General features: G+C 44.8%; 1 protein-coding gene and 1 pseudogene across 1 annotated transcript; one reads left to right on the plus strand and one right to left on the minus strand.

Moving 5' to 3' along the window:
* Window positions 1-13,865: 13,865 nt before the first annotated feature.
* On the plus strand, window positions 13,866-14,177 carry LOC137361666 (histone H4-like; annotated as a pseudogene).
* Window positions 14,178-15,317: 1,140 nt separating this feature from the next.
* Window positions 15,318-15,698, minus strand: LOC137361667 (histone H2A.J-like). Its single transcript, XM_068026373.1, has one exon. The coding sequence runs from the start codon at window positions 15,696-15,698 to the stop codon at window positions 15,318-15,320; it is 381 nt and encodes a 126-aa protein (XP_067882474.1).
* Between the last annotated feature and the right edge of the window lie 549 nt (window positions 15,699-16,247).

Below are 16,247 nucleotides of genomic sequence, written 5' to 3' on the forward strand. Positions count from 1 at the left end.
CTGCTTGAACAAAAGAATGTTTATAATTCAAATACTGGTGAGGTAGAAGATACAGGATTTTAATGAATTTAATCTCTCATAATAATTATAAACGCCCACAAAGGAAGCCCAGCCATACAAATATTATCGTTGTTTGACTGCACTGCAGTAACAGTTTCTTCCCATTCTGTCTCCCTCCCCTTATCCACACACAACCCGAGAATGGCCTCTCCCTTCCCCCACTCACTCCATGTTCCGGGACCAGTTCCTGCTCCACTCCGCCTCAAACAAATAGCCCCCGTCTGCCCCTGAACTTGCCCCGGACTCGATGCTGATCTCTCAGTCCATCTGCGGACACGCTCCCAAAGCGATGTGCTGCAGCAAGGAGGCTGCTGTTTGCTCCCTTCCACTGGGACCGGGATCTCTCCATTCGCGGCTGTTTTAAACCATCTTCTTCCACTCACAGGCAGTGCTGGGGGAGGGGAGCGCAGGCGCAGATTTCTGCAACAATTCTGCAAGCAGAAACACGGAAAAATTCCGGCACAGAATGAGGCCATTCGGCTCATCATGTCCGTGCCAGCGCAAAGAGAGCGATCCAGCCTGATCCCACAGTTTCTTGTTATTGGACAGTGAACTGTGGAAACAGAAACGGACAGTCAGGATGTGGAAATTTACACAAAGAGAATCTATTATAGGCACCAGGTGAGAAGTGTGAAGGACATTTTAAACAGCGTCTGTTTGGTTTCGCCTGAACGGTCAGACCATGGGAGCGGGAACTGGAAATCTGACCTGTGTAAAAGTCCCTGTTCCTTCGGTCAGTCCCATTCCTGGCCCAGTGGATTGTTTCTGGATGTCATTAAATTGTTGTAAAATGGCCAAAGCCCCTGGTATGCAGTAGCTGGGGGCTGCAGGACTGCAGTGGAATCAGACACTGACTCTGTTTGTATTGCTGGGTTTCCTTTGTGATTGTTCACAATGATTATCAATTGAAAAATTGTTTTGTTCACTTTTGTATCTTCTACCACATCTCTTCCTGAATTATAATAAATACATTTCCTTTCTTCAGGCAAATACTTGATGGAAGCAGAATAAATGTCGTGATTCCTCGACACAAGAGGAAGCTCCTCACACACAGTAAGTACAGTATCACTCACAGAGAGCAGAGACATCAGTTCCACAATCACCGCCAGCAGAAGTAGTCAGACCGGCACTGATCCCACGTTCCAGAGACCAACAGTCAATCCAACAGTCACACAGAGCAGGAAAGATTGAACTTGTTTCCATTTCACCCCCACTCAGTCCCACTGACAGGTAGATACATCAATCCCAGTCCAAAATCACACCCACTATCAGATTGCAAGACACTGTGTCACTCTCACAAGAGAGCATCCTGAACTACAAATTCAATGTCAGATGGAACAGACAAACAGTACCTGATTGTAAAATACAGAATTAATCTCAATAATGTACCCAGACTGCAGACTGAGCTGCATGTTACACACCACTCCACAAATCTCACAAATAGTCAGAGTGGAAGACACAGTATTAATTCCATTACTGCAAACTGAATGAACCTGACCATTACATACCAGGACATAAAACATATTGTAAGATGAAAGGACACAGACCTGAAATGTTAATTCTGTTTCTCTCTCCACATATGCTGCCTGAACTGTTGAGTATTTTGAGCATTTTTGTTTTTTTTAATTTCATATTTCCAGAATCTGCAGAATTTTGCTTTTATTTTAGAGTTAAAGAAACATTGCATTGTGAGGTGAGAGTGACTGCCCTTGACATCAAGGCAACCTTTGACCATTAATGGCACCAAGGAGCCCCAGCAAAACTAGTGTAAATGGGAATCATGGCAAAACTCTCTGCTGGTTGGAGTCATACCTAGCACTAAGGAAGATGGCTGTGGTTCTTCAGGTCAATCATCTCAGTCTCAGGACATTACAGCTGGAATTCCTTAGGCTCGTGTTCCAGGCCCAACCATCTTCAGCTGCTTCATCAATGACCTTCCCTCCATCACAAGGCCGAAAGTGGGGATGTTCACTGATGATTGCGCAATGTTCAGCACCATTCATGACTCTTCAGCTACTGAAGCAGCCCGTGCCCAGATGCAGCAAGACCTGGACAACATCCAGGTTTGGGCTGATAAGTGGCAAGTAACATTCGCGTCAGATAAGTGCCAGGCAATGACCATCTCAAACAAGAGAGAATCTAATCATCTCCTCTTGATGTTCAATGGCATTACCATCACTGAATCCCCCACCATCAACATTTGTGGGGGGGGGTTACCATTGACCATAAACTGAACTGGACCAGCCACATAAATGCCGTGGCTACAAGAGCAGGTCAGAGGCTCGGAACTCTGTGGTGAGTAACTTACCTCCTGTCTCCCCAAACCTATCCACCATTCACAAGACACAAGTCAGGAGTATGCTGGCATACTCTCCACTTGCCTGAATGAGTGCAGCTCCAACAACACTCAAGTAGCCTGCTTGATTGCCCCCAAACACCACCTTCAACAATCACCCCATTCAAAATTGATGCACAGTGGCAGCAGTGCGTACCATCTACAAGGTGCACTGCAGCAACACACAATAGCTCCTTTGACAGTACCTTCCAAACCTGGAACTTCTACTACTGAGGAGGACAAGCGCAGCAGTTGCAAGGGAACACTACCACTTGCAAATTCCCCTCCAAGCCACACAACATCCGGACTAGATCGCCATTCCTTCATTGACGCCAGGTAAAAATCCTGGAACTCCCTTCCAAACAGCACTGTTGGTGCTCCTGCATCTCAAGAACTGCAGCGCCTCAAGAAGGCAGCTCACCACCACTTTGTCAAGGGCAATTTGGATTGGGCAATAAATGCTAGCATAGCCAGTGATGCCTACATTCCACAAACAAATGAAAAAAGCGAGGAAATAGTGAAGGGCTTTTATAGAATACATGGAGACATGCTTCCACTTGTGGTGGCGTCTGAAACAAGAGCCAAAATATAAAATCGTCATTCATAAAACCAATGAGGAATTCATGAAAAATGTATTTACGCAGTGAATGGTTCGAATCTGGAATTTGTTATCACAGGGAGAGGTTGCGGTGAATCGTATCGATGCACTGAAGGGGAGGTGGAACAAATGAACAATTGTATGTGGAGAAAGCAATCGAGGGATATGCATATCGGGCTTCATTTTTAAAAAAAATTTGCATGTGTAGCAGGATGGCTGGAAATATATGTAGAGCAGAGAGCAGTTGGGACGATCCCAGTGCAGTGTTTTGTCTGGATGGATCTGCCCAGAACACTTGCAATGCAGGAGCTGGGAGCTTCAGTACTTCAGTGGAGGCAGATAATGACACCGGTTTTCATTTGTGGATGTTCTTAATGATTATTGATTGAGAAATTAAATTGACCTCTTTGATATTATGCACCGCATCTGTTCTTGAGTTATCAGATATATCTTTTTCTTCATACAGGCAAATACTTGAAGATATTGTGATGAATGTGATGGTTGCTGCACTCGAGGCACAAGGAACAGTGCAGCCAGCTCCACTCACACACAGTAGGTACATTATCACTCAGAGTGCAGAGGTACAGATAGTTCATCAGTTCCCTGGTCTCAGACTGCAGAAATAGTCAGGCTCACATTGATCCCAAGTTCCAGAGACACATTTTCAATCCAACAACCAAACAAAGCAGGAGAGAAAGAAGTTTTTTCCATTTCACCCCGATTGAGTCCCACTGACAGTCAGATACTTCAATCCCAGGTCAAAATCACACCCACTAGCAGACTGAAATGCAATGTGTCAATCTGACAAAGAACAAAGAACAGTACAGCACAGGAACAGGCCATTCAGCCCTCCAAGCCTGCCTGCCTAAACTAAAACCTTCTGCAGTTCCGGGGTCCGTATCCCTCTTTTCCCATCCTATTCATGTATTTGTCAAGATGCCTCTTAAACGTCGCTATCGTACCTGCTTCCACCACTTCACCCGGCAGCAAGTTCCAGGCACTCACCACCCTCTGTGTAAAGAACTTGCCTCGCACATCCCCTCTAAACTTTGCACCTCTCACCTTAAACCTATGTCCCCTAGTAACTGACTCTTCCACCCAGGGAGAAAGATTCTGACTATCCACTCTGTCCATGCCTATCATAACTTTGTAAACCTCTATCATGTCGCCCCTCCACCTCCATCGTTCCAGTGAAAACAATCCGAGTTTATCCAACCTCTCCTCATAGCTAATGCCCTCCAGACCAGGCAACATCCTGGTAAACCTCTTATGTACCCTCTCCAAAGCCTCCACGTCCTTCTGGTTGTGTCGCGACCAGAATTGCATGCAATATTCTAAGTGTGGCCGAACAAAAGTTCTGTCCAGCTGCAATATGACTTGCCTATTTTTATACTCTATGCCCCGACCGATGAAGGAAAGCATGCCATATGCGTTCTTGATTACCTTATCCATCTGCGTTGCCACTTTCAGTGACCTGTGGACCTGTACGCCCAGATCTCTATGCATGTCTAATATAATGCAGACTGAGCTAGCAATTAAATATCAGATAGAATTGGCACACGCTACTGATTGAATGGCACAGAATCTAACCTAGTGATGTACCCTGAGATTTAAATTAAATATCATACCCAAAGCTCACACCCATTCATTATAAAGGATGTTTAAACATCCCCATAGTGTACCCTGAGATACAAGTTACATACAAGTCCAACATTCATTGCAGTGAATGTTTCAAAGGTGCTGAAAGATATTGTAAGCTGAGACACAAATTAAATACCAGTTCAGACCTCGCCCACACTGTGAAATTGAAAGAGACAGAATCAATTCCATCAGTGTAGATTGATATAAACATTACATACCATTCTAAAAAGTGATGCAATATCAAACTAAAATACAGTATCAATTCCACCAGACCCCCACCATCCTCTGGCTAAAAAATCTTTCCCTCATCTCCCCTGTAATCTTTCTGCCTATCACTTTGAATCTATTTCCCTAGTCACTGATCTATTTGCTCAGGTAAACAGGCCCTTCACTTCAATTCTATCCAGACTCCACAAATTTTGTACATTCCAGTCAGATCTCCCCTCAGCCTTCTCTGTGCCAAGGAGAATAGCTCCAGCCTATCCAATCTTTCCTCAAAGCTGCCTTTTTCCAGTCCCGGCAACATCCAATCAATCTCCTCTGTACCCTCTCCAGTGCAATTACATCCTTTCTGTAATGAGGTGATCAGAACTGCACACAGTACTCAAGTTGTAGCCTAACTAATGATTTATACAGTTCCAGCATAACCCCCCTGCTCATATATTCTATAACTCGGCTAATAAAGGAAAGGATTCCATATGCCTTCTAACCACCTTATCGACCTGTCCAGCTACCTTCAGGGATCTGTGGACATTTACTCCAAGGTACCTCACTTTCTCTACACCTCTCAGCATTTTCCTCTTAATCATGTATTCCTTTGCCTTGTTTGACCTCCCCAAATGAATCACCTCACACTTCTCTGGATTGAATTCCATTTGTCATTTTTCTGTGCATCTGACCAGACCATGAAGATCTTCCTGCAGCCTACAGCTATCCTCCTTGCTATTTACCACACAGCCAATCTTTGTGTCATCTGCAAACTTCTTAATCATGCCTCCTACATTTACATCCATGTGACTACATCAACTGCACTACCCTCATCTATTTTCCTTGTTAATTCTTCAAAATTTCAATCAAGTTGGGCAGACAAGATCTTCCCTTAACAAATCCATGCTGACTATCCTTGATTAATCTGTGCCTTTCGAAGTGACATTTTATCCTGTCACTCAGAATAGATTCCAATAATCTGCCCACTACTGAGGTTAGACTGACTGTCCTGTAATTATTCGGTCGATCCCTCACTCCCTTTTTAAACAGAGGTACAATGTTCACAGTCTTCCAATCCTCCAGCATCACACCTGTATCCAGTGAGGTCTGGAAAACGATGGTCAAACCTTCCGCTGTTTCCTCTCTTGCATCTTTTAACAGCGTGGGGTACATTTCATCCATCCCTAGTGATTTATCAACTTACAAATATGCTATTTGTATGTCCTGTCACTAATATGTCCTCTCTCCCTCTATTGATCACATCCAATACTTCATACCCTTCTTCCTTAACTCCAATATCTGCATCATCACCCTCTTTTGTGAAGACAGATGCAAAGTATTTATTAAGAACAGTGCCAACATCTTCTGCCCCTACACATAGGTTACCTTCATGATCTTTTATGGGCTTAACTCTTTCCTTAGTTATCCTTTTTCTGTTAATGTATTGATAAAACATCTTTGTGCGAACCTTGATTTTGATTGCCAATATTCTTTCATGCCCTCTCTTAGCTTTCCTAATTTCAATGTTTATTTCCCCCCCTCCACATTCTATACACCTCTCGGCTTTCAGTAGTATTGAGTTCTCTGAGTCGGGCATAAGCTTTCCGTTACTGCCTTAAAATACTACATTATAAAATCCATGGGGCTCTAGATTTGGCCTTCCCACCCTTTTTCTTTGGGACCATATTGACTCTGAACCCCTGGAATCTCCCCTTTGATTGCTTCCCACTGCTCTGACATTGATTTACCTTCAAGTAGTTGTTTCCAGTCCACTTTTGCTAACTCACTCCTCAGCTTAGTAAAGTTGTCCTTGCCCCAACTGAAAACTTTAACTCCTGTTCTATCCTTGTCCTTTACATAATTCTGTTAAAACTGACTGAATTATGATCACTACCACCAAAATGCTCTCCCACTGCCACTCCTTCCACCTGCCTATCTTCATTTTCAAAAACTACATCTGAAACTGCACCCTCTCTTGTTGGACTTGCTGCATATTGGCTAAATAAGTTCTCCTGAATGCACCTCAAGAATTCTGCTCCCTCAATTTCTTTCACACTAAAAGTATCCCAGTTCATGTTGGGGTAGTTAAAATCCACTACTATTACTGTCCTATTGTTCTTGCACTTCTCAGAGATTTGCCTACATATCTGCTCTTCTATTTCCTGTTTGGGGGTCTATAGCACACTCTCAGCAGTGTGATTGCCCCTTTTTTGTTCCTCAGCTCAATCTATCCGGCCTCATTTGATAAACCTTCCAACATATCATCCGTCTTCACAGCTGCAATAGTTACTTTGAGCAAAATTGCCACCCACCCCACCTCCTTTCTTATCCCCCTCCCTATCACATCTGAAAACCCTGTAAACAGGAATGTTGAGCTGCTATTCCTGTCCCTCCTGAAGCCATGTTTCTGTAATAGCTGTGATATCATACTGCCACATGTCTATGTGTGCCCTCAGCTCATCTGCTTTATTTTCTATACTCCTTGCATTGAAATAGATATGCTTGAGCACTGCCAAACTCTTTTTAAATTTTCTAACCTTTGTTTCCTCTTTCTTCCAGACTCATCCATTAATTTTCTGCCTTCCATTTTCATTTCTGATTTTGTCCCATCTGACTCCACCTTCCGGTTCCCATCCCCCTGCTAAATGAGTTTAAACCCTCGCCAACACCACTAGCAAAATGTCCCGCAAGGAACTCTGTCCAGGCTCTGTTCAACTGCAATCCGTGCGACCTGTCCCAAGAATCTAAAGCCCTCCCTCCTGCACCATCTTTCCAGACACACGTTCATCTGTCTTATCCTTTTATTCCTGTACTCACTTGCGCGTGGCACTGGGAATAATCCGGAGATTACTACTTTTGATGCCCTGCTTGCTAATTTCTTACCAAGCTTCATAAATTCTGACTGCAGGACAACATCCTTATTTCTATCTATGTTGTTGGTTCCGATGTGGACCACAAATGCTGGCTGTTCACCCTCCCCTTCAGGATGCTTCGTAACTGCTCAATGACATCCTTGACCCTGGCACCAGGGAGGCAACACACCATTCCTGGATTCACGTCTGTGGCCACAGAAACAGCTGATTGTTCCCTTCACTATTGAATCATCTATCAGTATGGGTTTTCCAATCTTCCCTGTACCCACCTTTGCAGCTCAGTCACCCATGGTGCCATGGACTTGGATCTGGCAGCACTCCCCAGGTGAAGCATCACTGTCCTCCGTATTCAGAACTGAATACCTGTTGGAGAGTGAGATGCGCTCAGTGTGTCCTGCATTACTTGCCTGATTCTTTTTGACTGCCTTGTGATCACCCATTCCCTCTCTCCCTGCATACTCTTAAGCTGTGGGGTGACCACATCTATGAACCTCAGGTAAAAGAAGAAGGTAGATGGGTTACCGTCAGAGGAAGGAGAGGGAACCAGCAGGCAGTGCATGAATCCCCTGTGGCCGTTTCCCTGAACAACAGGTATACCATTTTGGATACTGTTGGGGGAGACGACTTACCAGGGGGAGGCAATGGGATACAGGTCTCTGGCGCAGAGTCTGTCCCTGTTGCTCAGAAGGGAAGGGGTAAGAGGAACAGAGCATTAGTCATTGGGGACTCCATAGTTTGGGGAACAGATAGGAGGTTTTGTGGGAACGAGAGAGACTCACGGTTGGTGTGTTGCCTCCCAGGTGCCAGGGTATGTGATGTCTCGGATCGTGTTTTTGGGATCCTCAGGGGGGAGGGGTGCAGCCCCAAGACGTGGTCCACATTGGCACCAACGACATAGGTAGGAAGAGAGATGGGGATTTAAGGCAGAAATTCAGGGAGCTAGGGTGGAAGCTTAGAGCGAGAACAAACAGATTTGTTATCTCTGGGTTGTTGCCCGTGCCACGTGCTGGCGAGGTGAGGAATTGGGAGAGAGAGGAGTTGAACACGTGGCTGCAGGGATGGTGTAGGAGGGAGGGTTTTGGTTTCCTGGATAATTGGGGCTCTTTCTGGGGTAGGTGGAACCTCTACAAACAGGATGGTCTTCACCTGAACCAGAGGGGTACCAATGTCCTGGGGGGGAGATTTGCTAGTGCTCTTCGGAGGGGTTTAACTAATTCAGCAGGGGAATGGGAACCGAAATTGTAGTTCTAGTGTGCAGGATGTTGAGAGTAGTGAGGTCAGGGATAAGGTTATAAGGACACAAGAGGGCACTGGCAAGCCAGAGCTTGGTTTAAAATGTGTCTACTTCAACGCCAGGAGCATCTGGAATAAGGTGCATGAGCTTGCAGCATGGGTTGGTACCTGGGATCTCGATGTTGTGGCCATTTCAGAGACATGGGTAGAGCAGGGACAGGAATGGATGTTGCGGGTTCCGTGATTTAGATGTTTCACGAGGAACAGAGAAGATGGTAAAAGAGGGGAGGGTGTGGCATTGTTAATCAAGGAAAGTATTACAGCGGCAGAAAGGACGTTTCAGGACTCGTCTACTGAGGTAGTCTGGGCCGGGGTTAGAAACAGAAGAGGTGAGGTCACCCTGTTGGGAGTTTTCTATAGACCTCCAAATAGTTCCAGAGATGTAGAGGAAAGGATAGCAAAGATGATTCTTGACAGGACCGAGAGTAACAGGGTAGTGGTTATGGGGGACTTTAACTTTCCAGATATTGACTGGAAATAATATAGTTCGAGTACTTTAGATGGGTCTGTTTTTGTCCAGTGTGTGCAGGAGGGTTTTCTGACACAGTATGTCGACGGGCCAACCAGGGGCGATGCCACATTGGATTTGGTACTGGGTAATGAACCCGGCCAGGTGTTAGATTTCGAAGTTGGTGAGCACTTTGGTGATAGTGATCACAATTCGGTTAGATTTACCTTAGCGATGGGCAGGGACAGGTATATACCGCAGGGCAAGAATTATAGCTGGGGGAAAGGAAATTATGATGCGATTCGGCAAGATTTAGGATGCGTAGGATGGGGAAGGAAACTGCAGGGGATGGGCACAATCGAAATGTGGAGCTTATTCAAGGATCAATAATCTCTCAAAGAGCTTTACTGAATGAGATCATATCAATTGAATGATTCTGATAATACTGAGCATGCCATGTTTGAGTTTGAAATATATGTTGTCATTCACAAATGTGTTCATACAGTTCCAGACTAAATACTCGTCCAAAAAGCTCAAACCACAACTCAGTAATACACACAGTTAAAATGTGCAGTGATCTATATTTTAAAATACAAGTGAGACAAGAAAATGGTGATACATTATGGCATTAAACAAATAGTTCTCAATACCATCCCGTAGATACATATTAAGTACAGGTACAGAAGAATTCCACACTCATGCAGCACCAGCGTCACACAGATACAGAATGTACACTTGCAGACATAACCAGCAGCTGAGAGGTACAAAATTAATCCTACTGTAATGGACTGTCCAAGAGACAGGCACATAAAAAATGAATTGTAACGCATATTTCGTACCAGAGACTGCCAAATGCAAAATGAGCCCTGGATATGCACACGCAGACTGTACCATAAACTGACTGATACAGAATGAGACCCATACTCATACGCGGTACCAGAGGCTAACAAGTAAAGAATAAATACAATATACACTTCCAGTATCAGAAAATAATATATGCATAACAGATATCACTCACGTACATTAGCAGAGATTGACAGACAACAGAATGAATCCCACAATCTCATTCAGTACCAGATACTGACAGGTACAGAATGAATCCCATACACACTGTACTAGGCACTGAAAGACATAGGATGAATTGCATATTCACATACAACAGAAAACACTGAGAGATACTGTAGGAGTCACATGCCCTCAGTCAGGACCAGATACTGTTGAAAAGAGAGTTAATCCCACACTTGCATTCATTGCGAGAGACTGACAGATACATAAAGGATATCCACACTCACATGGAGTAACAGAGACTGACATGCAGAACCTAAACCACACATATGCATAGTACCAAAGTCTGAAAGGTATTGAGTCAATCCCATAATCAGATACAGTGTCAAAGACTGACAGGTACATTCGAGTTCACTTGCATAGAATACCAGAGCTTTTCACGTACAGAATGAACCTTATTTCTCATTCAGTCTGGATACTGATAGATGCACAATGAATCCGACAATCATACTCGATACCAACTTCAGATAGACACCATATATATTCCCCTCTTATTCACAGTATCATAGACTGACAGGCACAGAGTGAGTCACAAAATCAATTAATTTCAGAGACCAGCAGATAGAGAATTAATCTCACTCTCACAGAAAGAACCAGAGATTGACAGATATACAGTGAGACCATAAAATGACTCACATACAATGACAGACACATAATTAAAACCACTGGCATATATAGTACCTTAGACTGACACATAGAGAATGAATCACACAGTCACATTCTGACTGTAAGATTGATGCATGCACAATGAATCTCACACTCACATTTAGTTCCAGACACAGACAGATACAGAATGATATCCACATTCACCCACAGTAGCAGATAGATACAGAAGCTGCCACACATTCACATACAATACTCATGATTGACATACAGAATGAATCACACAATCACATTTAGTTTCATAGACTGACACTGAAATAATCTCACACTCAGACACAGTACCACAGACAGATAGATGTAGAATTAAACTCGCTGTCACATAATGTACCAGAAAGTGTGTCAAAATTAATCTCATACAGTACAAAAGATGGATTGAATTTGTCCCGCATTCAATGTAATAGGTTTTAAGCAAGTGAAGCGGGGGTGGGGGGGAGGTGGGGAAGAGAAGAAAAGGGAAGGTGTGTAATAGGGCAGAGGGCAGGAGAGATTAACTGACAAGGAAGTCATGGGGCAAAGGCAAAGGGAGTGTGCTAATGGTGTTGTGAAAGATAAAATATTAGTGCAGAGAGAGTGTTAATGACAGAATAATCAATAGTTCTGTCCAAAAGCACAAACTTGAAAACCAAGTTTAAGCCAGGCACATGGTTAAAAAAAAAAGATAAAATAAAATAATAAAAAGGGTTGAGAGCCCTGTCAACCACAGTGAGGGGGAAATCGGAAACGATGTTGATGAAATTTTCCAGTTCGGAGCGGGAGCAGGAAATGACACTGATCCAGTCATCATTGTACCGGAAAAAGGGCTGGGGGTGGGGTCCTGAGTAGGACTGGAAAAAAGAATGTTTGACATACCCCACAAAAAGACAGGCATAACCATTTACAGAGATAGGGCACAAAGAATCATCATGGAAAGAGGCATGAGCTTCAGATCCAAAGCTGAATTGACAGGATCAGAGGAACAGCTGTTTGTTCTGCAGTGTGGACTTCGGTCTGATCTGTAAACAAGCAGTTCCACAACAAAGGGAGAGAACTCAAAAATTAGAGTTCTGCCTTTCAGGAATATTGCCGGGAAGCACTATTTCACACAAAGGGTCGCGGGAACCTGGAATTCTCTCCGAAAAATCAGATAAACCTGAGGGTCAATTGACAATTTCCAACCTGAGATTGAGAGATGTTTATCCAGTGACGGTCTGAGGGTTTATGAAATTACAGCAGGTAGCTGGAGTTAAGATACAGGTGAGCCAGTATCTAATTGAAAGGTGCAGCAGGCTCGAGGGGCTGAATGGCCGACCCCCATTTCTATGTTCCTATGGCTGCAACAGGGCAGAAACAGCTGCGAACATACGTTGCATTTCACATTTAACAGCAAAAATACCAGCAGTCAGGAGCTGAAAAGGGAAAGATGACCCCTCGATGACCTGAGAATAAGTACAGAATGGCCTCCTTCAGAACTGGTAATTTTATCAGGATAAGATGCCGAAAATTAGAAATTAATCCAACGGGAATCGCCATCCTCCGCCTCCAGGAATTGGACAATGTAATGCTGGGTGTGGGAGTTTGGTTTGGGCAGGGGGTTGGCTGTGACATCACGAACACTCCCTCTCCACCTCCTCACTCCATCACCCCACCCCCTTCCCCTCTCCATGGGCCCCCGGCATCATCCGATCCACAGATACTTTCCAGCAGACATTGCTGGGGAGTGACCGGAGTCCTGGTTCTCTGTCTCCATTTTCCCTGTCACACCCATGGCCACTGAGGCTCCTCTCCCCCCAACCACCCTGAGAGCAACTAACCCACCTTGTCCATAAATTTAAACTGGAAAAGTGTCTCGTAAAGAGCAGGAGCAGAGGGGAGGCTGTAACCCATCAGAGAGGATTGAGTTCCTGAATCCCCAACTCATTTTGCCATGTTTCCATTCAATGTGCACACTCTCTCCTTGGTCTGTCCCTGGAGACCTGTCACATCACGATTCTCTCCAGGGAATTTCTAAAGATATTTTCCCCATCCCTCCAGGATTGGCCTGGAGTCCCCAGCACTCCCTCCATTGCAGTACTTTCTGAAATACTACCCGTGCCATGTAATAGTCAAGAGAGACAGTGGGGAACGAGGCAGATCAACAGGATGTCTGGCAGATTCAGTGTGAGACGGTAACACTGCCGGGTAAAGGCCGCTTTCCAACTCCAATCTTAACACAGGAGATTCCCCAAACAGCTGCAATAAGGTGTTTGTAAACTGCTGGAAGTGGATGTGTGTGGAAATGGTGACGTTACTGAGTAGGTTATTTGTTATAGAATGGACTGTGTTTAGGTGGGAATATTACTGAGTGTTAATTGTAGCGGAACCATATTTAAAAGCTCCGGCTTTCTAGAAAGCCTTGACTATGAAGCCCGAATCTGGAAGGGTTTGTGTGGAGAGCTGGGTTTCGGTTCCACTGTTAATAAAGGGTTTGAAATTGGCGAACAAGAGGAAACTGGAGGTGGAACTGAAAGATGAGGGGCCGTTCTCTCTCTGTCTGTCACTCTGGGTGTCTCCTCCCCTTCCTGCTCTCTGTTCAATCTTCACTCTGTCTCCTCCCCTTCCTGCTCTCTCTCTGCCATTCTCAGGCAGGTCCGGGCGGTCTGTGTAAATTGGAGCCTGCAAGAGTCTGCTTCTTATATTGTGCAGTGATCTGAGTGAAGAATCATCATGTCTGGCAGAGGTAAAGGAGGCAAAGGACTGGGCAAAGGCGGAGCAAAGCGGCACCGCAAAGTGCTTCGTGATAATATCCAGGGCATCAGCAAACCAGCAATCCGCCTCCTGGCTCGCCGTGGAGGGGTCAAGCGGATCTCGGGTTTGATCTATGAGGAGACTCGCGGGGTGTTGAAGGTTTTCCTGGAGAATGTGATCAGGGATGCGGTCACCTACACTGAGCACGCCAAGTGCTAGACGGTCACTGCCATGGATGTGGTGCACGCTCTGAAACGGCAGGGCCGCACTCTCTACGGATTCGGCGGTTGAACAATTTGACCCTTTCCAGCAAACACAAAACAAAGGCTCTTCTAAGAGCCACCCACCGCCTCACAGAGAGAGCAGTGACCGAGAAATGGGAGCTGGGATAGGCTGTTCAGAACAGTTCAATCAATCCAAAATATTTCAGATTTCCAGCATCCGCAGTACTTTGCTTTTAATTTTTTGTTCAATTAATCTGCTATGTTCGGGATAAAAAAAAACTGGAATCCCCGAATTTTACATTTCATTTGCAGCAAGGATGTGCAGTGGATTTGATTTTCTAAACGGGCTGTGTAAACAGCGCCTGAGGCTCTACACTTAGTTATTTCCCCAGTCGACACATGCCCTCAGTGAAAAGCCACATCACTCCTCCAGAATCACTCATTGTTTTCATAGAATTTCAAAATGATTTCGCTGCAATGAGGGAATCCGGGAGTTTTGCAGCAGCCGTTGAATCGGCCACTGGAACCAGACCCACTTGTGATGTTATTTCCCCCGAGACGGTGTTTCCTGCACTGAAACTGACAGGGTTTGTGAAACTGATCAGTTTCAGCTCAATCATTCAGGGACCTGGAATTCCCACAGCTTTAGCCCGCACTATCCAGAGCCCACTTCTGATTGGTCACCCAAGTCTCATTCACATGTCTTAACCAATCGCAGAGCCTCCAATTAGAAAATACAGCAAATCACGGCTTAAATTGGCAGAAAGTTTGAATTCGAAAAATGCGCCAATTTCAGTGTCGGAAAGAAGCGAATTAATGGTAAATCTTGCGTTAGTTTCAAGCTGTTGGTAAAATCGGGCCACGACTTTGTGCTGATAAAAGCGGAATAAAAAAAGCTTTTGATGGATTATATATATTACGGAGTTTTAATCTGTAATTTTTTTGTCTACTTATCTGTGCATGGAGGTCAGACTCTATTCAGCAATCTGCAACGGGACAAATAACTCACTCAGTGTGGAAGTAATAAATTAGACAGCCTTTGGGGTGACAGTGGGAAATCACTGAAACAGATGCTTAAACATTTGAAGTAGTTCTCTTTCGGTCCTGTTACTGACATTTTGGAATCAGACAGTAAACGGCCCTTTCACAGAGACTGTGGGTGGCTCTGAAAAGAGCCTTTGGTTTATTAGGTGACATTTTGGCCGCTTTACTTTTTCTGGGAGCTCTGAGCGCTGGTTTTCTTAGGCAGCAGCACAGACTGGATATTAGGCAGCACCCCGCCCTGAGCAATGGTCAGCAACTTGTTGAGCTCCTTGTCATTGCGGACTGCCAACTGCAGGTGTCTGGGGATGATGCAGCTCTTCTTGTTGTCCCGGGCCGCGTTACCGGCCAGCTCGAGGATTTCAGCGGTCAGATACTCAAGCACAGCAGCCAGAAAGACCGGGGCTCCGGCACCTACACGCTCAGCATAGTTACCCTTTCTCAGGAGCCTGTGAACACGGTCCACCGGGAACTGCAGCCCAGCCCGGGAGGAGCGAGACTTGGCCTTGGCCCGAGCTTTCCCGCTGGTCTTTCCTCTTCCAGACATTTCCACAATCTCACAAAGAATGGATAATTTCCGCCGCATTTACTTTACTTATGGACTGAAAACTCTCCCCATTGGCCGGTACTTAATTCACCTCATTTGCCTATATTCTTCACCAATCAGGTCACTGACAACAAAAGTGGGCGGGATTTACCCGCCACAACATCAGAAGCAGAAAATTTGTCAATTTCAAAAAGACCGCCAATTTCATTGTCAGAAAGGAGCGGATTAAAATAAATGTCATCCTTAGTCAAATATTTAAAATCCCTTGTCTTTATTTTGTTTTATTCAACTTTTTCCGTCATGAATTACAGACGCGGATTTAAAATGTTATTTAAATTGTGGATCTTTCTCCAATTGCTTTCAAACTGTCCCGGGAGGTACTAAATCCCTGTTCACAGCATTTCCCTGAAGGGAAACATTCAGTTTATCTTCAATCAGAGCCCAGTGTCCTTCTCTGAAAAGAGGGAGCCGGATCGAGTCCTCAAACTGCCCTTAGTCTGCTGTGTAATAATCCCATTCCGTGCTGTTACAGTGCGGAGAGTTGCTGTC

The sequence above is a fragment of the Heterodontus francisci genome, unplaced genomic scaffold (genome assembly GCF_036365525.1).
Source record: "Heterodontus francisci isolate sHetFra1 unplaced genomic scaffold, sHetFra1.hap1 HAP1_SCAFFOLD_91, whole genome shotgun sequence".
NCBI lineage: Eukaryota > Metazoa > Chordata > Chondrichthyes > Heterodontiformes > Heterodontidae > Heterodontus > Heterodontus francisci.